Source organism: Stomoxys calcitrans, chromosome 4, assembly GCF_963082655.1.
Source record: "Stomoxys calcitrans chromosome 4, idStoCalc2.1, whole genome shotgun sequence".
NCBI classification, from domain to species: domain Eukaryota; kingdom Metazoa; phylum Arthropoda; class Insecta; order Diptera; family Muscidae; genus Stomoxys; species Stomoxys calcitrans.
This window is the reverse complement of record NC_081555.1, coordinates 180,828,895-180,852,923: the sequence shown is the minus strand read 5'-3', so window position 1 is coordinate 180,852,923 and position 24,029 is coordinate 180,828,895. Positions and strand designations below refer to the sequence as shown.

The 24,029-nt window shown below is 35.8% G+C and overlaps 1 protein-coding gene across 3 annotated transcripts in view; it reads right to left on the bottom strand.

The window, feature by feature from the left end:
• Positions 1-24,029, bottom strand: part of LOC106083013 (type-1 angiotensin II receptor-associated protein) — a 37,096-nt gene that overhangs the window by 10,182 nt on the left and 2,885 nt on the right. The window contains exons 1-2 of one of the 3 annotated variants that reach the window (XM_013245823.2): positions 9,763-9,842; positions 4,887-5,033 (exon numbers count right to left, since the gene is read on the bottom strand). In XM_013245823.2, coding sequence (XP_013101277.1) covers positions 4,887-5,033; positions 9,763-9,825 — 210 coding nt within the window. In that variant the 5' untranslated portion in view covers positions 9,826-9,842. The other 2 variants (XM_013245826.2, XM_013245825.2) reach the window with 2 other exon arrangements.

Sequence of the window (24,029 nt, the reverse complement as noted above, 5' to 3'; positions counted from 1 at the left end):
CTTAAGAACGCAATTCTTTAATTTCAAACAACTGTGCTAAGTATGGTTCAAATCGGTCCATAACCTGATATAGCTGTCATATAAACCGATCTTGGGTCTTGACTTCTTGAGCCTCTAGAGGGCGCAATTCTCGTCCGATTTGCATGAGGTGTTTTGTTGTGACTTCCAACAACTGTGCTAAGTATGGTGCAAATCGGTACATAACCTGATATAGCTGCCATATAAACCGATCTGGGATCTTGACTCTTGAGCCCCTTAAGGGCGCAATTCTTATTTCAATTGGTTGACATTTTACACAATGACTTCTATTGTACTATGTTCTCCTACATTCAATTCAATTATAGTCCGAATGGGACCATAACTTGATATAGCTTCAATAATATTCCTTTATCCTTTTTTTGTCTACATGGAGATACCGGGAAAAGATTTGTTGTTTTCAGATTTTCTTGGTCCAATAAGATTTTATTGTGTTTTATCTTAAGCTCTTTAGACCTAAGTTCCGTAAATAAAAATTCCTTGAAATATTATACAAGTATTAAAAAATGTTATCGTTGGATTTTTTTTTTGTCCAGCGGTTTTTTTTTGTTTCTATTGAGAATAGAAAGAAAAATAAAAGCCTTTTTTTATTTTAAAGTTTTATGCAAAATGTGGTTGTGTTTATCTTAACTATTAGTTTAATATATTCTTGACCTTGTGATTTATTATTATAGACAACAATATTTCAACGAAGGTAAAAGTATCCTTGAATGTTAGGAAATTGACTTTGGGATAAGGACAATGTTAAACCTTTGTTAAGGACACAGAACTGCATCACAAATAGGATCATCTTTAAATGGTTAAATGTTGAACTAAAAATGGTAAAAATAAGAAAATGAGAGTCATCGGTGATTGAATATGAAAATCAGTTAATTATAAATATTCAAAATTAGTAATCTGAACGCTTTTTTCAGAATTCACTTTTTTGGGAAACCATTTTAGATGTTTGTCTTAAATAACAAGACACAAATTCAAGGATTTATTAACCTACCATTAAAAAAAGGTTAATAAATAACTTTGCATCTGGTTATTCAAGACAAAAATCTAATCAATGTTGGGATTTCCATATGGAGTTCCATTTTTAGATCAACATTCGCACCAAGTATGGTCCGAATTCTCATATAAAGGGTGCGTTTCTCAAAAACACATACAATTCAGAAAAATGCATGAAATCTTTATTCTAATCGATAGTACGGTCCATATAATGTTAATGTTTGAAGATTATTGCATGCAAATGTTGACGGTGACTGCGCCTCAAATTGTCCATCCGCTTAGTCGAATTTAGGGGCGCCCCGGTAGCCGAGTTGGTAGCGTGCTTGGATTACTAGTGTAGGGGTCGTGGGCTCAATTTCCGCCAGAAGTCTTGGTCTGTCGCTACTGTGGTATCACAATAGACTTTAAATTGTCTAAGTGAGTCTGTAAAGGACTGCCACTCTTACCTAACCTAGTCGAATTTGGCATACTCTTTCCATTATTTCAGCCGGTATCTTACGAATGAATGCTTTAATGTTATCTTCCAATGTCTCAATATAAGCGGGCTTATCTGTATAGACATGAGCTTTAACATAGTCACATAAAAAAATAGTCTAAATGTGTTAAATCGCACGATCTAGGTGCCCGAACGTAAAGTACAATAGTCACCGAACTAGCCTCTCAATAAGTTCAACTTGTTTAAACCATATGTCATGCAAGTCAGGGTCTTGTATTTTGGGCAAAAAAAAAATTGAATATCATCTCACGGTAGCGCTCACCATTCACAGTTACGTTACGATTCGCATCATCTTTGAAGAAGTACGGTTCAATGATGCCACCAGCCCATAAACCGCACCAAACTGTAACTTTTTCTGCATGTATTGGTAGCTCTTGCAATGTCTCTGACTCATCTTCACTTCAAAATCTACAGTTCTGCTTATTAACGTACTCATGGAGCCGAAAATGAGCTTCGTCGTAAAATGGAAGAAGCGCGTTATGAACTTTCTTAACAGAGCACGCATTTTGATCATAAAATTCAATAATTTGCAAGCATTGTTCGTTTGCGAGACAATTCATGGTTAAATTAGAGATCAAAGTGAAGATGTTTGACAGTGAAACAAAACACGAAACTTGCGTGAGCTGTTTAAACCAGTGTTACCAAAAAGATAATAGCTTAAATATCACTCTTTATAAACCAAAAAGTTTCGATTTCAGACTTCTTGAGCGCTTATCTCACTGTCTGAAAAATTTCATGTGAATTTCCGTGAACTAGGCATACTCGATCTCAGGTAGAGTATATAAAATAAGGTCCGTTTGCACTTGCCTTTTTTACTTTGTATGTTTAAACAAAAATCATCCATTTTCTATAAATTTTTTAGTAAAGTTGTTTTGATTCTAATTCCTCCTAGCAAAAAAACGCCAAAGTTGAATGTACAATACACATGTATGTACAACAAGTATTATTGGACTAGGGATGCCAAAATGGGACACCCAATTAATCACACAATTAAAAGATGGCAATCTCTACAGCCACATAAACTTTTAAACGCATAAAAAATATATATGCATACTAAATAAGTGGCTTGTACTTAAATATTTATTTTGGATTATTATAACCGGCATTAAAAGGTAAATGGCCCCATTAAAGTTACTTTATCAGAATACTTTAAGATATCGCTTAATTTGTGTCAAAGTAGGGCTACAATATGTTACAAAATTAGAAACACGAGCACATGCAAATACATACTCCTTGCTCAAAATCCCTTTGGCCAAGGAAAATTTTGGATGTTTGGTTGAGTTTTTCTTAAAGGCAACCATTTGATTGGACAACAAATCGGCCATTTTGAAATAGTTTTGATATACACTGTCCTCTATTTTGAAACGATTTCTTATAAGAGGAAAATTCCATGCATTCATTTTTTTTGACACTATTAAAAATTTTTATGTTTTTATATACACCACCACTATAGTACAGGGTATTATAAGTTTGTGCATTTGTTTGCAACGCTAAGAAGGAAAAGAACTAGACCCATTGATAAGTTTACCGATCGACTCAGAACCACTTTCTGATTCAATTTAGACATATCCGTCTGTGAGTCCCATGTATTCTTGTAATCAAAGTGCAGGCCGATTTGTTGTCCAATCATCGAAATTTTACACGTAGCACTTTTTTGGCCCAACGGACGATATTGATTTTGGTAAAAATCGGTTCAAACTTAGATACAGCTCCTATATAAATATATGTTAGCCCGATTTGCACTTAAATCGCCGTAGTAACTATAACTTACAACCGATCTGCACCAAATTTGACACGGATTGTTTTGTTACCGATCTTAATATATCTGCAAAATTTCTTAAAAATCGGATCAGATTTAGATATAGCTCCCATATGCATGTATCGCCCGATTTGCACTTAAATCTCCGTAGTAACTATAATTTTCAACCGATCTGCACCAAATTTGGTACGGATTGTTTCGTTACCGATCTTAACATATTTGCAAAATTTCATCCAAATCGGTTCAGATTTGGATATATATGTATCGCCTGATTTGCACATATATGGCCGTAGTGACAACAAATTTCGACCGATCTGTACAAAATTTAGCACGGATTGTTTTATTACTCATCTTAACATATCTGCGAGATTTCAACAAAATCGGTTCATATTTGGATGTAGCACCCATACATATTTATAGCCGGATTTGCACTTATATGGCCGTAGTAACAACAATTTTTAAACAATCTGTTTAAAGTCGGTTCAGATTTAAATAGAGCTCTAATAAACATATATATTTATATATTGCCCGAATATATAATTGTAGAGTAGGTGTAGGGTATTATATAGTCGACTCCGCCCGACTTTTGCCTTTCCTTACTGGTTATATCTTATTTTTTAATGAAATAACGATAGCAAAAAATGTTTAAATGCAAACATCCCTTAAAGAACTTCCTAAGGGACATAAAGAGTACAACAATTTTATAAAGTTTTAACTGATTGAAAAATACTGTTCTAAATTCAACTTAAGGTTCGTTTAGATTTGTTGACCCAGCTTGTTTTATTATTGGGTTGCCTAAAAAGTAATTGCGGATTTTTTAAAAGAAAGCAAATGCATTTTTAATAAGCCTTAGAATGAACATTAATCAAATATACTTTTTTTTACACTTTTTTTCTAAAGCAAGCTAAAAGTAACAGCTGATAACTGACAAAAGAAAGAATGCAATTACAGAGTCACAAGCCGTGAAAAAATTTGTCAACGACGACTATATGAAAAATCCGCATTTACTTTTTGGGCAACCCAATATTTTCGCCCAAATTATGTCAAATTCGTACATTCTTGATTTTCATTTCACAATAGACACATTTATTTGACACATTTTGTTTGTCCAAAAAAAAACAAATCAAATCGCGTTAACTATTACATAAAAAAGGGCATTTATTTGCACGACATTCTTATAAGATTTCCTTGTTTGATTGAAGAAACAAATTTTAATATCAAACAAGGAACACACAAATCTTAAAGCAATCGAATGTATTTAGAATAAATAAAAAGCCTTTTTTGATCTAATGGTTAACGCTATTTGATTTGATTTTGGACAAACAAAATGTGTCTAATGTGAATACAAACCAAGAATGTACGAATTTGACATATCAAGGGCAAAAATGATAAAACAAGATGTGTCAAATATTTGTCTAATCTGAACGTACCTTAGACCTTCTTAAATTTCACAAATATTTATGACGATTTTTTATTTTTTTTTTTTCACAAACATTTTTAACTTACACTTCTTCCTCATAGCCCACTTAACGTATTATTAAATGAGAAAGTTCTAAATACATCGACTATTCATCATCATCGTCGTCTGCTCCACTCACTTACCGTTTGTATGGCTTCCACTGAGTCCTTACTGTGCATCGTCCAGAACATGGCAATGAGAAAGAGGAAATTGTAGAATTCATAGGCTCCATGACCCCACATGCCCATCATGGCATTCGATACGAATAGAAAATGAACAAAAGCAACCAGCTGCAAAAAAGGTAAAAAAACGTACAGTTAGTTGTGCGAAAGCCAAGTAAATAGAAGAAAATAACGCTTAAGCTGATGTAGATTAAAGTAATATACTTGCCTTCATGCGACCTTTCAGAATTATAAACAAGCGAATCATCAAAATCAATTGTGGAAATCGAACTAAATCGAATTTTAATACTCATGCCTCCAACAATTTGGTATATTATCAAGTCGAATGAAAATACGATAATCGTTGAAGCAATTGGTGCTTCAGTGATTTAAATGGTTGAATTAATTGATATTTTCACCAGAAGAAAGAAATATTTTGGCCTATATTATCAATTATCCTTCTGTTATCGCCTAGAAATCGCTCACTTCAAAAACTATATTTCTAAAACCAATGGTGAATACTGTACTTCGTCAAACCTTCATAACACCTTGAAATATTTATCTAAAATCCCTCACACTTCACCACTTAATTTCAAGTCAATATAGCCGAAAGTACTATCCCCTCTCTATTCACAAATATTTAGGATGTAGCTAGCCCCATAGCATCTAATAAAATTAATACATTTCTGTGCAATTTTCCTGCAAACTGGAAAAGTGAGTTGTATTATAATTTGCGATATCCGAGCCGAGTACCATATTTTGTTGTAGCCTTCCGATCACCCCAATTATCGTCCTGGGCTTATTCATCTAATTTATACCCAATAACATCCTTGCGCTAAATAGTCTAGTTCGCCGCTTGGGATACCAGCAATATTCAAGGTTTGGCCTGCTGAACTTTATGCGTTCATACTACACCCATAGAAAAAATTAAGCACGTTCGTTCATAAAAGTGAATCAACACACGGATGTTATTAAATCAAACACAAATATTTAAAAACCAACAGCAGTTATGCATGAAAAAACGTTCACAGACGTTCATATTCTGACAACCTTTAGTGCTCAGTTTTTTAAAAAAACTTTCTTGCAAAAATATTTTGTTTGCCGATGAGTATCGAACCTGTGTTCCATCAATCCCATTGTGTACTTACCAACGCCTTACCACATTGCACCACGGCCGGCTTTACACATACAATGTTTTAAGAGACATTTAAACTTAAAGTTGGTATACATACACATTTCGTAGGGATGATGTTCACAACGGTCAGTGCATGAAACAACAACGCGTGTTCACAAAATCATCCACGCTTGTTGACAAAATTACCAACAACGCCCGTGTATGATAATGACAACGTTGGTGCATGATTTTGCAACATATTTTTCCTATCAGTGTAGTTCATTTGTCATGTACAATAATTTATTCAAATAGTACAACATAAATAATAGTGTATATAGGGCCTATCACGCGTATATTCATATCTGAACCGATATGGCCCATTGCCAATACCCAAAGACTTTTATCAAAAAATATTTGAGCTAAACTTCAAACGGATATCTTCATTTGTTCAAACGGACGGACAAGGCTTGATTGACACAAAATGCAAAGACTATACAAACATCACAGATCAATATTTCGTGTGACGTCTTGATTTGTATACCCCTCCTTCTAGAGTGGTGAGTATAAGAAATGGGATGAATCATATTTTTCAAAATATTGTAAAGTACATAAATATTATGTTTACCAAGGAAATACACAATAACAAATAAAAACGTGCTATGTTCCGCCCAGTCGAATTTTGGATACAGCTAAAAATTTCTTCATACCACATTTCTGTGAAATCAAGCAAAAATTTAAACTTTTAGCCGCAGAGGCTTATAGAGATAATGCAAAATTTTGCCCATGAACATTCCATTAAGGAACAGGGGCAAACTTCTCACATATTAATGAGTGCAGTCCGATTCAAGTTTAAGGGACCTCGTTTTTATAGCCGAGTCCGAACGGCGTGCCGCAGTGCAACACCTCTTTTGAAGGGAAGTTTTTAGATGGGATAGTACCTCACAAATGTCGCCAGCATTAGAAGGGGATAACCACCGCTGAAAATTTTATGAAGGTCTCGCCAGGATTTGGACCCAGGCGTTCAGCATCATAGGCGGACATACTAACCTCTGCGCTACAGTGGCCTTATAGAGATACATATCGGTTTATATGGGAGCTAGCCAGGTTATAGAACTATTTGGAAAATACTTACCATGGAAGTTGGAAATTATCATGAAACGCTATGTGCAAAATTTCATCTTAATGTTGTTAACCCATTAAGATTGCGGCTTCCAGGGGCTGAAGTTTTCAAATCGAAAGATCATTTAATATGGGAGCAATATCAGGCATTAGGCCGATTTGGATCATATTTGGCACGATTTTTGGAAATAGTAAGGGAACACTACACGCTAAATTTCAACCCAATCGTAAAACAGTTTGGAGCTTCTAGGGGCTCAAGATGCCAAATCGGGAGATCGGTTTATATGGAAGCTATACCAGGTTATACACCGATTTGGACCACACTTGGCACAGTTGTTGGATGTCGTAACATAACACTACGTGCTGAATTTCAGTCCAATAGGATAATATTTGCATTGATTGATTCTATAGGCCCACTTTATGTGGAAGCTATATTCAAATCCAAAGCCATTTGCAAACCCCAGTGACCTACACCAAAAAGAGTTAAGGGTTTTCCGATAAGCAATGTTATTTTGGTATTGAAAGAAATATTTCACTTTTTGATTTAAATAATCGGATCTTTATTTCCTAATAAAGGGAAAGGTATGACGTCAATAATGAAAAAAACATCAGCCAAATGATCACCACGACCACGCTTACAGGACTATATCCTTTTCATGACCATCTTATTTGAGAGAAAGGACAACTTTCAAATAAATTGTTTTATTGAGTTAATAGCTGCTTCAATTGGATTTTTGAGCTTGTCATAAATCCAAATTACAAATTTTTAATCAATAATACAAATTCGTTTATAGGTCCGATTTCAGCGAATTTTTCAATTGAATGAAAAAATTTCTTAATTGAACCATTTTTTTAATTTTTTCTGTGGAGGGACGGACATGGCTAGATCAACTTAGAATGTCAAGACGATCAAGAATATATATACTTTATGGAGTCTTAGACGAATATTTCGAGGTACTACAAACGGAATGGCAGAAAAAAAAGAGAGAGCAAAGCTATAAAAAGAACATAGAGAAAGAAGCTCACGTCGAACGACGAAAATAAAAATCCCACCAAGCATCAAAGGTGGTGGGTTTTGAGAATGAAACTTTTTCATTGGCTTAATGAAATGATTTAATTACTCCAAAGAAAAAAATGCATAACATAAATGAACGTTTTCTTTGTATCAATGAAAATATATCATTGCAATAATGAATATATTTCATTAATTTATTGTTAATGAAACTCGATGAAACTTAAGTCATTTATGCAACGAAGCCCTGCGTTGGCTCAAAATCCATGACAAATTTCACTGATACAACGTAAGATTTCATTTCTGTCGCGAAGCATTTCCTTTCCTGATAAAAGCGTAAGTATTAAATATCAGGCTTTATACAGCCACATCACCACAGTGTACAGGGTCTAATAACTGAATGTATTTATTTATTTGTCAGATCCCATCATTGCAACATGGTCAGTATAGGGGACCCAGTTTACCTTATTCATTAAAATACAATTGAATCAGTTCAGAACAAATTTTTATTATTTTGCCTCAGGAATCGTGGCTGGACCAGCAGGATTTGCCTAGCTATAATTACAGATTGAATCTAATTAAATTACCAACTCTGAAAAGTCGTAGAGTTATGCTGAATGTAACTTTTTTAATGAACATTATTCATGGCAAAATATTATCAGATTTTATTTTAGACAGACTTCCAATCAGACCAACTCGTCATTATCAACTACTTCAAATAAATTATATGCCACCAATTAAGCAAACAATGACCACTTACGCTGTCTCTTCCTTGAATTCAAAAAATTTGTTAATCTAATTGATTTATCAGAAAGTCGTGAGTCGATAAAAAGAAAGTTAATTTTATACTTGAAATGTATATATACATATATTTTTTTGTACATATATATTTAGCAGTTAATTAAGTCTGTAAGGATTTTATAATCTATAGACTTAAAACAAATAAATAAAAAAAAATATTAAATTTTCAACAAAAACATTTGTTTCTCTCTCCTTTTTGAAGTGATTTCTATAGAATAAAAAGCCAAAACCCACTTATGTATATCAAAACTCCATCTTCATTTTTGGCCAAAACAATGGTTCATTGGGCTCATAGTGCATTGTAGGACACATTTCTTGAGTACAGCCCTATTATATTGGTTTCACCAGCCATTTCATGCCTGTCAATCAAGGTGTTCCACAATCAAAGTACAAATCCCAATTACCGTTTAGCATTTTCTTGTGGATATGAGTGGTTTTGGAACCACCATAGGCAAAAGTTAATTCAACCATATTCACATATGTAAAACACTACTACAATTTGAATGTCCTTGCATTTATGTGGAGATTGAAAATAGTTAAGGATCTCCAGCTAACCGTATCCCATTAGTAAACCTTTATGCAACTGAACACATAACGGATGAACTTAAAATGACATTTCAAGTAGTTTACCTTTGCATATACATCCATGCTTAACTTATTGGAGTTTATGACAATTATTGAAAATCAGCTTTCTGGCTTTCGTTAACAACACCGTCTAATCATGGATTAAATTTATCTGCACTTATTGTTTTTTATTAATTATTGAAAATAATAATTTTTCAAATATACAACTGCAACTATCCGAAACTCACGGTAATAGTCAAACTAGCTAATGACAGGGGACAATACTGCTGATGCCTGGGTGTTGTTAGCATCACAAACGCCAAGAACTCACTCTGGCCAAAGTTAGTAAATCTTTCCCAGAAACCCTAGAAATGCTGACATACCTTTCGTAATAGCGTCTCTCAGCAGTGGAAGATATCAAATGTTCTGCTGAGTGCGCTACCCTTTGCGGTGACGGTGGTGATGTGGTTAAGTAAAGATGTTTGCTGGCGTTCATGAACCACACTGATGTCAATATTCCCAATAAAGCTCTAATACAATATTATAATACCGTCATTGAAGCGGTCAATAATGTTGCCGCTGACTGAATGAGTAAGAGTAGTGATTTGTTTGCAATATGATTTATTATGCCAGATAAAATGCAAAAGTGGATAACGATGCTTTTGGATATTTTAGCAGACAAGTATGACAAATAATACATGCAAGGACTAAACCTTGCAAAAGTTCCTTTTATGTTATTAGTCCTGCCAACACTATTGATGTCAGTTATAAATTGATACTTGTACTGCTATGAATTTATTTAACATAAATCATTTTGTCATTGGATGCAATTACCGTTTGCATCATTTCTAAAGGCTCTGGAATTAAGGTTAAAATTAAACTTATAAATTTCTGGGAGTTGCCATCTCGAAGGTATAGGGGGATATCGTATTTAAGATGTGGGTAAGGGTCATGGTATTGTGAGGCCAGAGCCTTGTTCTTATTCAAGACCTTTTCACATCCCATAAGGTCGCATGGAATTATATCGTGCCTTAACACTAGATTCCGAACTCTAAGACTAAAATCAATGTTAATACTTCGTTCAGCACCTAAATCTAACCAGCTCTTTGTCCAGTAAACCCCGGCATCTATAGTCTCCTCAGCCGGCAATCGGGGTAATCTATCACTAGGCATTGTTATTACCTTACTCATATAATTAAAGTGCATCCTGAGGGTCTCCAAAAACATACTTGGTAGCCCCGTTTCGATATGCAACATATGGTTAGGCGTATTACTTTCTTATGAAGGACCTCTCTACTTGCTCATAGATTGACTTGGTCTATATTGTTATTAAATATCTTCATGTTATTTGAAATGCTAATTCTTCCGTTGTGGATGTAGCGTAGCCATGTAGAATTAATAGACATTTTGGCAGATTGTAGTTTGTTAGAAAGATGCTTTACAAATGCAAGGTAAGATACGTAAGATTGTGCTAGGTATGACGCGAATTGGCACATAAACTGATATATATGCCCTATAAACCGATCTGGGATTTTGACTTCTTGAGACTCTAGAGGGCGTAATTCTCATCCGATTTGGCAGAAATTTTGTACAACAACTTCTCTCATGACTTTTATACACATACGTGTCCAATATGATCTGAATCGATTAATCGCTTGATACAGCTCCCATATAAATCGATCCCCCGATTTTGCTTCTTGAGTCCCTACATGGCGCAATTCTTATCCGAATGGACTGAAATATTACACAATGACTTTTACAATGTTCAGCATTCAACTCATTTATGGTCCGAATCGACCTATAACTTGTTTTAATTTAAAATTTTCTGTTGGCTCCTTTTGCATTTCAGCGTCGGAACATGTTTAGAAACAGATTTTTTTGAAAAAACAACAATGTTTGCATTTAAGACTGGCAACACTGATTAGAATACTGAAGTAGCCTGCGAACAACCAGCACTCGACTTCACATCATCTCTTGGAAATAAACCCATCGGTTAATCATAACTTCGTGTCTTTTTATTTCGATATTGATTAGGTAAGCAGACGTATATAATAATCTTAGCAGTGGGCCTAAGTTCAGCATATCCACCTCACACTAAGGGATCCTGAGTTCCTAGTTACAGGTTATAATTACTATGTTATGAACATAAGTTCAAGTGCTCATCACACTTTTCATAAACCGATCACCTGATTTGAATTCTTATAACCTAAAGTATGCAATTCTTCCCCAATTTGGTTGAAATTTTGGACCAAAGACTTCAGTTGTGACTTCGAACCACCATATCAAATATAATCCAAATCTGCTATTAACTAGACAAAGCTCCCATAGAAACCGAACTCCCCATTACATTTCTTGCGCCCATAGATGACCTAAGTTCTATCCGATTTAGCTGAAATCTTACGCGATGACTTCTTCTAAGACCTTTGATATCATTATAAAGTATGGTCAGAATCGGTCCATAACCCGATGTAACTCCCATTTAAACGAACTCTCAATTTTACTTCTTAAGTCTCTGGAGGGCATAATGGTCATTCGATTAGTCCACACCATGATTTCTGCTATGGACTCAAACATCTGTACATGGTATGGGCCAAATCGTTCCGTAAACTGATGTAGCTTCCATATAAACCGATCTTTGGATTTGAATTCTTGAGTACCACCTACACGAGGAAAATTTATGTCTCTAAAATCACATTCGCTAGAGTTTTAGGAACATTTTTTCATAGACAGAAACTAATATTTTAAATATTGGAATAGGAAATTAGAACTGCAAGAGCTCAAGAGATCTAATAGAAAGATTGGTTTCTACGAAAGGGATGTTAGATTATAGGACGATTTAACCCCTTATATATAATAAGAGGAGTTAGAATTCGCACCAACCAACCTGCAAGAGGTAGGTTTGGATTGGAAAGAAAATTACTTTCACTTTCAAAATTTACTGCGGATAGGTTAATTCTTTCGCAAGCGTAACAGACAGATGTAATCTGCTATGGTCGACTTAAGATATCATGGCGATCAATAGTGTTTATACGTTCCTTGAAGGGTGTTATACCTATTATGAAGGAATGACCAAGTGTGTTGGCCCCCATCCTACGGTGGAGGGTATAAAATAAAGTTTACTGAACATATTTTGTCAAAGTCTTCATCATCGACTTTGACAAAATATGATCAGTAAACTTTATTTTATACCCTCCACCGTAGGATGGTTGCTGATTTTATTCTTTTTACAGACATGTGGGGCTTGGAAGTTAGTCTTTTTTTAACTCTAGTTTGTTAAAAAAAATATAAAAAATTCAAGCTGCGATGAATTGGCTTCCTAAAGTATCAAAAATATTTCATCTGTTATACAAGTACAAAATGAGAATAAAACTTGTGCTTAAAATAATTCTTATGTGACAATATCCACCAAATGTTTTAAAATGTGTTCTTTCTCACACAATTCTAAGTTAAAGGTCAAGTGTATCCAAACGCCATTCAGGTACAATAAAAATAATAAAATTCCTTGGGTGAAGAGAAAAATTGTCAAACGAATAAAAACAACAACAATGCTTCTTTTATAAGCCAACTAGCTGGCCCGGTGAGCTTTGCTACATACACCCTTAAGTGTTTGCGGCCCCGTATTGACATGACCTAGATTTGAAAATAATTTGTATCTGTATTTAACTCTCACAAACCATTCATTAGAATCCCATATTGTCCCGTTTGCTACACATGTCCATTTGGGGCATAACTTTGGGCTAGGGCTACCCGCCTGAATTCTACTCCCAAGTACCTTTCATTTGAATCCCACATTGTCCCGATCGGCCTACATGTCAAGTCCCCCAAAGTTTTATATAAGTTCCGTATTCTACATCCAATTAACTTTCATTTGATAATAGGTAAACATGTAATTTTTGGGCGGTTTTTGAGGGTGGATCGGACCTCCCGAAACTTGGGGTCAAACCGTTATTCCAAGTTCGTACTCTACTCCTTAATACCTTTCATTGGATGCCCATATTGTTCCTATCAGTAAACATGTTAGTTTGTGTGGGTTTTGGGTAAGGCGTCCCCTCAGTTATTTGACCCCAAAGGTTTACACCAATTTTGTGTTTTTGGGTTACCATAAAGAGGCACACAAAATTACGCTTAAATCGGTGCACCCATCTCCCAGAGTTGGTGTTTAGGTTAGGGTGATCCCCTTGAGGATATCATAAAATGAAGTACCCTGTCTATTCTCTTCTCTACTCTATCATCTTTGAAATTTCCATTAAAATCGGTTCGGCCGTTCTTGAGTCATAATAGATTTAAAAAGAACAAGGCTAAGTATGGCCAGGCCCAAATTTTACCTTATAATCGGACTTTAACTTGTTAAAGTCAGGAAGAGCGTTTTTTATAGATATCGTAGTAGTTTTGATTTACCTTTCCATTAGATTGCAAAGAGGTCTTATTTTGAAAATTTTGTCAATCGAACTTATGATATTGCTGTTATCGGCGAAGTGCAAGTTTTTCTTTATTTCTAAATATCTATTTTTTCTCATAGGTCTTGCGACCAAAGGGACCCCAAGGTCCTCATCCAAACTCCAATATGCTCGCTCTGTGGGTAGATGGTTACAACCACTGAACAATAAAATTCCCACAAAAACTTTTTAACTCTTCCCGGTCAAGATTGAAATTATGTCTGTTGTTTTGATTGGCGTATAAGACACTGTTTTCGATTATCAAATCAAGAATGTCGTTATCAACCGTTTTTTCGAACAAAACCACTCTACTCCTAACTGCACCATTGGCATTAAAAGTTGTGTTGGAAAAATATATCGCCATTTAGGATCTCCAAAATCACTTTGACCGACTTTTTTATATCAAGACATTGACTCATCGTCACTACCAATACGAGTTGCAATGAGTGTTGCCGTTTTTGGTTGGTTCCTACCAAAACTGGTAGATTTTTATTCTCTTGATGCCATCAAGTACTTCCAAAAACATTGCTGAAATCCTCCGGCCGGTCAAAAAATTTTTTTTTGTTATTTTTTCTTTAAACTTATTTTAGAAAATTCCGTTAAAAGTGGTTATTAATTTTTTTTTCAAATTCGAATAAAGTGATATCAGTAGACTATAGATGCGTGCAAAACTACCGAACATGAAATCATGAGTTCTCAAATTACGCGGATAGAGAAGAGTGATAGAGAAAAAACCCGAGAGCAAAGCAGTATACGAACGAGACAAGCAGTTCAAGCCGAATACAGAAAATAAAAGCACCACCACACCGAATCTGTGCAGCAAAGCACATGAAGCGGCTGGTTAAACAATTTGTTTGTCTAGCTTATGGATATATTGTTGTTGTTATATGTTGTCTTGCAAAGAGTGCCTTTCAACAACGAATTTGTACTTTGAAATTCAAAATAAATAGTTGCAGGAATATTTACAAATTTCGTCGTCTTTTCTTCGACAAAAGTTGTTGTTTTTCAAAATTATTTTTATCTGTGTGCATATTCGTTAAGAGTGCCGAATAAAAGCACGTATTTTGAGGGGCTAAATACTGTTACATGGCGTCTCACTGCTTCAAATTTTCCTAAAGGGCGTAGGTTCTGATATTGACAGTAACTGGTTCAAGTGTTAAGGGATCTCTTCCAAATTTGGCAAATTCTGGGTAAGAAATGTGGCTTTCGTGCGTTTAAAATTTATTTCACTTTCAATCGGAAAATAGGGCTATATAGCAGCTGCATACAAATATGCTCAGATCTGGTACATACTCAGATGTTGAGGGGTGCATATAACTTACGGTAACGGCATAATGGGTAGTAAAAGAATTTATCTGGGAATAAACCCATGAATCGATAACTACGATCTAGTATGTATACTTTGTATGTTAAAAATTATAAATTTAATGTGTTGCCAATGGAATATCGAAATGGTCAACTCTTCAGTGGTGTGTATAGAAACATATACAGCTTTTTTGGCTTGTAGAACTTTGGTAAGTCTTGGTTGAATTTGGTATGATTTTTCTTAAATTTTGGTAGGAAATAATTTTCTTGAGTGGAATCACTGGATGCAATTACTCTCATCATATGGTCTTTGTATTACCGATCAGCCCATTCTCCCCAACTGGGGACAGTCTTATAAAACCTAACCTTGTTGCCAAATTTTCACTTTTTGTTTATTTTTCACGTAATCGAGATATTATACACCAGGAATTACTAACTCTAAATCACTTGGTAAAACTTGTTTACCAAACGCAATCGATATCGATTCGGCTTTTGGTTGTCTTTCTTTAAACAGGTGTCCTCAAATGGGGACAGAGGGCAGTAATGGGTTAATATCCGTTTTAGTTTAAGCATAAATAATAAGGCAATGGCATTAAACACTTACTCCTCCCCTTTACCAAATGACAAAATATTTCCGAACATCGATTGTGGTAGGTCACCACATGGAAAACAATGCAATGCTATATAACGATATAGGAAAGAAATTAGGTTGTTGTCTTTGTAATGTACACAATTGAAAATGCGGAGGAGTTTATGCTCCGCCAATGTGAATGACAGAATGACACACATTTAGTCACGCACTAGCATAGTAAAGATTCCCGTAGAATAGTCCACGAAATTATTCTATGTATTCAAACATACATAGATACCTAAATACAATGAGAACATTTGGGCCATTTCGCTGCGAGAGGCATAAAGAGGTAGGAGAGCTGAAATTATTCGTTATAACAGCACAAATACCTAACGCCTACTTTGTTGATCCAGTTCATGGAGGTGGTCGTGCGAAACATTGGTATCATCCTTCTCACCAACTGACGATATTCCTTAGAAATCATGGTCAAATTATTGTAAGGTAATGTTTGTATATCGAAGCGGCGAGTGGTGTAGGTCAATCATTTTTTTTTATTATTATCAACAATGACAAACTTGTTAAGTTTTTCCAAAAACTAAAAATAATAGTGTGGACACAACATTAATGGTCCACCCTCTTCCTTACCATCTCACTCTTACCTACTATCGCAATGAAACACATTTCAAATGCAATTCAAACAAATGACAAGCAAGTCGCCAGGCAGTGTGAAAAAGCCGTCTGTGCAATCATGGGTTGTCAAGGCGGTACTTTTTCTAGTATACATTGGGGTGCAACGAATTTCAAACATTAGGTGGTAGTGGTTAAATTTTATTAACCTCTACCATAGGATTGTGGGTATTTACCAATCTAGTCTTTCTATATGAAACAGCTCGAAATATTCCAAGTTTTCACCACTGCCGCTGAAGGTACATTTCTTCCGCAACAAACCGTCGGAAAGCATTGGTAATTCTTGTACGACAATCGCCATTCTTCTCCCCAGATGCGACAATTTTGCTCGTTTACAGTTCATTTTATTCCAGCTGTTGTCACAGAGCACGAATTTTGATAATAAATAAAAATGATTTGCAGTTGTTGCTCGTTTTTGAGTTTTTTCATAATGAAATGGCAGAGTTTACTGAATACTTTTCACAGGTGACGACTGAACACAATTATAAACCAATGTTCCCCGAAGAACTTAACGCATCAAAGTCGCCCTATACAGGGAACCAGATTCATTTGCCCTTTTGCTTTATTTACAATACTTTACATGCATATAATCCAAGCTAATTTGTGAGAATTTTTAGCAGAATCCTCTGGTATGTCTTCATATTTTGTGAATACTCCTTGCCCAGCTTTGGGACAGGAACACCAAGTATCGGACTATTTGTGTTGTTACTGGTACCACTCGAACCAGTGTACTTCTGATATCAATGAGGTCAGAGTCCACGTTATACAAAAACGAATACTTATTTAAATTTTTAGTTGGCCAGTACAGAACATGTGTTCCTCTAGCCGAACGTAGTATAGATTTCCAAGCTTTTCAACCTTCTTGTCTCCTTCTCCAATCTCTGGCACCCAATTTCAAGATGTCTGTCTTCACTTGATATCTCCATCTGAGTTTTGGTTTTCCCCTTTTGCTTATTCTATAATAGTCACATTCAAAAGACTTCTTAGCTGGAGCTTCTTTATTCATTATGGCACTAACTATCTTTATCAAAAGTCTTCAGTAGGCGACCGTAGCGCTGAGGTTAGCATATCCGCATATGACTCTGAACACCTGGCTTCGAATCCTGGCGAAACCATCAGAAAAAACATTTTTTCAGCGGTGGTTTTCCATTCCTAATGCTGGCAACATTTGTGAGGTACTATGCCATGTAAAAACTTCTCTCCAAATAGGTGTCGCACTGCGACACGCCGTTCGGACTCGGCTATAAAAAGGAGGTTCCTTATCATTGAGCTTAAACTTGAATCGGGCTGCACTCATTGATATATGAGCAGTTAGTCCCTGTTCCTTAGTGGAATGTTCATGGGCAAAATTTGCATTTTTTTCTCTTAAATTTAAATGATCTGCATTTAACTAAGTCCAAAAGCGAATCCTGTCTGTTTACACTTCGTTTTTCGGGATTTAAGTGACATAAGCAAGCTTCCAAGGAGCCCACTATAGAGCAGAGATTAGCATTTCCACCTATAACGCTGAACGCCTGGGTTTGAATCCTGGCGAGCACATCAGAAAAATTTTTTCAGCGTTGGTTATCCCCTCCAATTGCTGGGAACATTTGTGAGCTACTTTGCCAATGCAAAAATTTCTTCCCAAAGAGGTGTCACTAAGTGGCACGCCGTTCGGACTCGGACTATAAAATGGAGGCCTTTAATCGGACAGCACTCGGTGATATGTGAGAAGTTTGCCCCAGTTTCTTCATGGAATGTTCATGGGCAATTTTGCATTTGCACACAAGCATTATCACACACAATCATAAACAATTCTTGAAAACAAATCCACATTTTGGTACTTTTATCGATTACTAAGCCATGAAATCAGGTTTATTCGGGATTTAAAAAAAATCCTGCAAAAATGGGACTCATTTTTGTACAGTAAAGGCCTGCAAAAAACACAGAACTTAGCACATCTTGAAATGGCATAACTTCGGATTAAATGACCAATGTAAATGTACATTTAATTCATTGGATTATACTACGTTGCACAGTGGGAGAAAATCGAAAAAAATAGTAAAAAATATGACGTGGGAAAACGGGTAGAGATATCTCTTTGACATTTTAAATGGTTAGAGCTGAGGTACTAGCGAGAATGTGTGCAAAATTTCAAAGCTCTAGGTAAGCCGTTCCCACACGGCACATTTTTTTAGTAGTTTTTTCTTTAAATTTTCTCCCACTGTGCGTTGTATAATAAAAAAAATAAAAACGTAATTTTATTATACCCACCACCGTAGAATTGGGGGTATATTCATTTATTCATTCCGTTTGCAACACATCGAAATATCAATTTCCGACCCTGCAAAGTATATATATTTCGGATCGTCGTAAAATTCTAAGACGATTTAACGATGTCCGACCGTCTGTTGTAATCACTCTTAATCCTTCAAAAATTGAGATATTGAGCTGAAATTTGGTACAGATACTTTTTTTTGCACTCTGGTTAAGTTCTTGAACGGGCCAAATCCGACCATATTAGGTCGCTGCTATATAGACCGATCTGCCGATAAAGGGTCTTTAGCCCATAAAAGCATTATTTTTTACTCGATTTCGCTGACATTTTAAATAGTAAGTTAACATAAGCCTTCGGATATCTGAACCAAATTTGGCTAAGATCGGACTCTAGATATAGCTGCCATGAAGACCGACCTCCCGATTAAGGGTCTGAAGCCCATAAAGCTTTATTTTTTTACCCGATTTCGCTGAAATTTGAAACAGTAAGTAGTTTAAGCCCACCCGCCATCTGACACAAATATGGTAAAGGTCGGACAGTATTTAGATATAGCTGTAATATAGACCGATATGCCGATTAAGGGTCTGAAGCTCATAAAAGCTTTATTTATTGCCCGATTTTGTTAAAATTTGAAATACAAAATTCAACAGTAAATTATATTTATTAGACCACTCAATGTCCGTGACGAATTTTGTTGTATAAGTTATCTAATTTTCACCGGATTGTGACGAAAGAGGGTTTACATATAAACTCGATGCCAAATTTCAGCCAAATCAGATAAGAATTTTGCCCTCTAGCGGCTCAAGGAGTCAAGATCTAAGATCGGTTTATATGTCAGATATATCAAAACCTGGACCGATATAGCCCATTTACAATCCCAACCGACCTACACTAAGAAGAAGTATTTGTGCAAAATTTTGAAGCAGCTAGGTTTACTCATTCGAAAGTTAGCGTGTTTTCGGCAGACAGACGGACGGCTAGATCGACTTAACATGTCATGACGATCAAGAATATAAATACTTTATGGGGTCTTAGACAAATATTTTCATCCTATGGTGGAGGGTATAAAAAGCAGTATCTCGTGAAATGTTGAAATAAATGTTTTCGGTGTCTTAAAAATACACCATTTCTCTATGGCAGTTTTGTAAACAAAGCTCTCTTTCTTTGTTTAAACTACGTTCCAACTGAATCGAGTGCATGCCGTTTGATTTGAATGATTCAATGCCAATTCACAATTATTATTTATGTATTTCATTCCAATTTGTTAATAGTCGGCAGCGATTCGTTAACATCGTATCATTGTACTGGACATCAATCGCATACCCAAACGCTTCGTATATATTATTTGTTTATAGAATTGCGTCAGTATAATGTTTGTGATAAGGCCCATATGGAATGAATAAAATGGAATATACCATTTATCATAAAGTAACTATTTGTTTTCTTACAGTTGAAAAACCACCTATTGTTCATATATAAATAGGTTTTTATGCCACAAGAATTTCGAAATGACTAACGCTTTTAATCTTATTTTGTTTTCAAAACGATTTTTAAAAAAATACCTCTTGAAGTGCAAAAACGTGTGAAAGTTTACGAAACATGCAGAGGCAGGCAGAGCAATTCGCTCTCGTTAAATATGCTTATTTATTACATCTTTATAGTTATAAGCTAAATTATTATTATAATGAGAAACAATGAAAAAGACGTTAAGTTCGGCAGGCTCGAACTTTGGATACCCACCACCTCGGGTATATATGTAAACCACCTTTCGTCAAAATCCGGTGAAAGATGCATACCTTATGCCCCATAGCAGCTATATCGAAATATGTTCCGATTTGGACGAAATACAAATAAGTACAAGTCATTGTTCAATTGTGTATAACAAATTGATCTTTTTGGTAACTATATCTAATAATAAGTGATCTGAACCACATACAGCACGGATGTCGAAAAGCCTAACACAGCTCACTGTTCCAAACTTTGGCGAAATCGAACAATAAATGTGTCATTTATGGGTCCATATGGCAGCTATATCCAAATCTCGACCGATCTGGGCCAAATTAAAGAAGCATGTCGAAGGGTCTAATACAACTCACTGTCCCAAATTTCGCCGAAATCGGCCAATAAATATGCTGTTTATAGACCCAAAACCTTAAATCGAGTGATCGGTCTATATGGCAGCTATATCCAAATCTCGACCGATCTGGAACAAATTGGAGAACGATGTCGAGGACCCTAACACAACTCACTGTCCTAAATTTGGGGGAAATCGAAAAATAAATTAGCCTTTTATGGGCCCAAGACTTTAAATCGGTCTATATGGTGACTATATCCAAATCTGAACCGATCTGGGCCAAACTGAAAAAGTATGTTGAAGGACCTAACAAAACTCACTGTCCTAAATTTTGGCGATATCGGACAATAAATGCACCTTTTGTGGCTTCAAAACCTCAAATCGAGAGATCGGTCTATATGGCAGCTATATCCAAATCTCGACCGATCTGGAACAAATTGCAGATCGATGTCGAGGACCCTAACACAACTCACTGTCCCAAACTTCGGGGAAATCGAACAATAAATTTGCCATTTATGGGTCCAAGACCTTAGATCGAGAGATCGGTCTATATGGCAGCTATATCCAAATCTCGACCGATCGAGGACCCTAACATAACTCACTGTTCTAAATTTGGGGGAAATCGAAAAATAAATTAGCCTTTTATGGGCCCAAGACTTAAAATCGAGAGATCGGTCTATATGGCAACTATATCCAAATCTGAACCGATCTGGGCCAAACTGAAAAAGTATGTTGAAGGACCTAACAAAACTCACTGTCCTAAATTTTGGCGATATCGGACAATAAATGCACCTTTTGTGGCTTCAAAACCTCAAATCGAGAGATCGGTCCATATGGCAGCTATATCCAAATCTCGACCGATCTGGAACAAATTGGAGAACGATGTCGAGGACCCTAAGACAACTCACTGTCCTAAATTTGGGGGAAATCGAACAATAAATGAGCCTTTTATGCGCCCAAGACCTTAAATCGAGAGATCGGTCTATATGGCAGCTATATCCAAATCTCGACCGATCTAGAACAAATTGCAGAACGATGACGAGGACCCTAACACAACTCACTGTCCTAAATTTGGGGGAAATCGAACAATAAATAAGCCTTTTATGGGCCCAAGACCTTAGATCGAGAGATCTATATCCAAATCTCGACCGATCTGGGCCAAATTGAAAAAAGAAGTCGAAGGGCCTAACACAACTCACTGTCCCAAAATTCGGCGATATCGGACAATAAATGCACCTTTTGTTGCCTCAAAACCTTAAATCAAGAGATCGGTCTATATGGCAGCTATATCCAAATTTGGACCGATCTGGACCAAACTCGAAAAGGATGTCGAGTGACCTAACAAAACTCACTGTACCAAATTTCAACAAAATCGGATAATAAATGTGGATTTTATGGGCCAAAGACTCCAAATCGGCGGATCGGTCTATATAGGGGGGCTATATCAAGATATAGTCTGATATAGCCCATCTTCGAACTTAATCTGCTTATGGACAAAAAAAGAATCTGTTCAAAGTTTCAGCTTAATATTTCAATTTTTAAAGACTGTTGCGTGATTTAAACAGACAGACGGACAATTGGACGGGCAAAGTTAGATCGCCTTACGATCTGTTTACTACGATCAAGAATATATGTACTTTATAGGGTCGGAAATGGTATTTCAATGTGTTGCAAATGGAATGACGAAATGAATATACCCCCATCCTTTGGTGGTGGGTATAAAAATTAAATTAATCACAGCACATAACGTTGACCGTCTGGATAGTTTCTGCTGATAAACTTAAATGACGTAAACCTAAGTAACTTTGGTACCTCCACGATTGCTCCTACTGATAGATATTTACTACATAATAATAATTATGTAACAGATCGCCAGCCATGTAAGAAATAGATGTTCAGTAAAGAATATCTAACCGGTTCAACTATTTAAAATGTCAACAGATGATGTCATTTAATTAAAAAACTTCAATTTTATATCAAAACCTTTTAAGCATTTCCATACGGAATCACCTCTTTACATAGAGTGTTTAGTTAAATATGATATGGCCTATATAAATATTTGTGAGATTTGCTTGCATACAAAATGGCAAGATTTCAATTTGCATAAACGTTTAAATTTACAAATGTGTCTGAGATCTATTCCGTCCATATGGTTAATGTCCACATCTCCAATGCAAATTCATGTAAATTGTCTTGACCATGAGCAAACGTCATATTATTTTGGTCATATTTATTTATGATAAAATAGAAATACTTGCATAAATGTTTCAAATAGAAATTTAATCTTTTTTTCTCAGCGAAGTTTCATTAACCACCAAAAAGAGAAGTATTTGCCAAGGTTTCGAAAGTTTTTTGCTGCGCTGTTCTTTGGATAGAAAGCATTGAACGAAATGGTCTAGAGCCGGACAATATCTGTAATGGAATCTTAATGGCAAATGCAAATTTGCCCATGAACATTCCATTAAGGAACAGGGGCAAACTTCACACATATCAATGAGTGCAGTCCGATTCAAGTTTTAAGCTCAATGATAAGGGGCCTCCTTTTTATAGCCGAGTCCGGACGGCATGCCGCAGTGCGACATCTCTGTCGCACCCAAATTCGGCACGGACATTGTGTGGTCTAATAAATATAAGTCACTGTTGAATTTTGTATTTAAAATTTCACCAAAATCGGGTTATAAATAAAGCTTTTATGAGCTTCAGACTCTTAATCGGCACATCGGTTTTATGACAGCTATATCTAAATAAAGTCCTATCTCTACCATATTTGGGTCGGATGGCGGGTGGCCTAAAACTACTTACTTTTTCAAATTTCGTCGAAATGTGGTAGAAAAAAAAATAAAGCTTTTATTCGCTTCAGACGCTTTATCGGGATATCGGTATGTATGGGAGCTATATCTAAATATAGTCCGATCCGAACCATATTTAGGACGGATAACTTAAACTACCCACTGTTTCAAATTTCAGCGAAATCGGGTAATAAATAGAGATTTTATAGCCTTCAGAGCCTTTATCAGCAGATCGGTCTATATGGCAGCTATATCTTAATGTAGTCCGATCTGAACCATATTTGGATCCTATGTGTGGATGTGTAAAACTACTCATTGTTTCAAATTTCGGCAAAATCGGTTGAAAAATAAACCTTTTAAGGGCCTTAGACACTTTATCTGGAGATCAGTCTATAT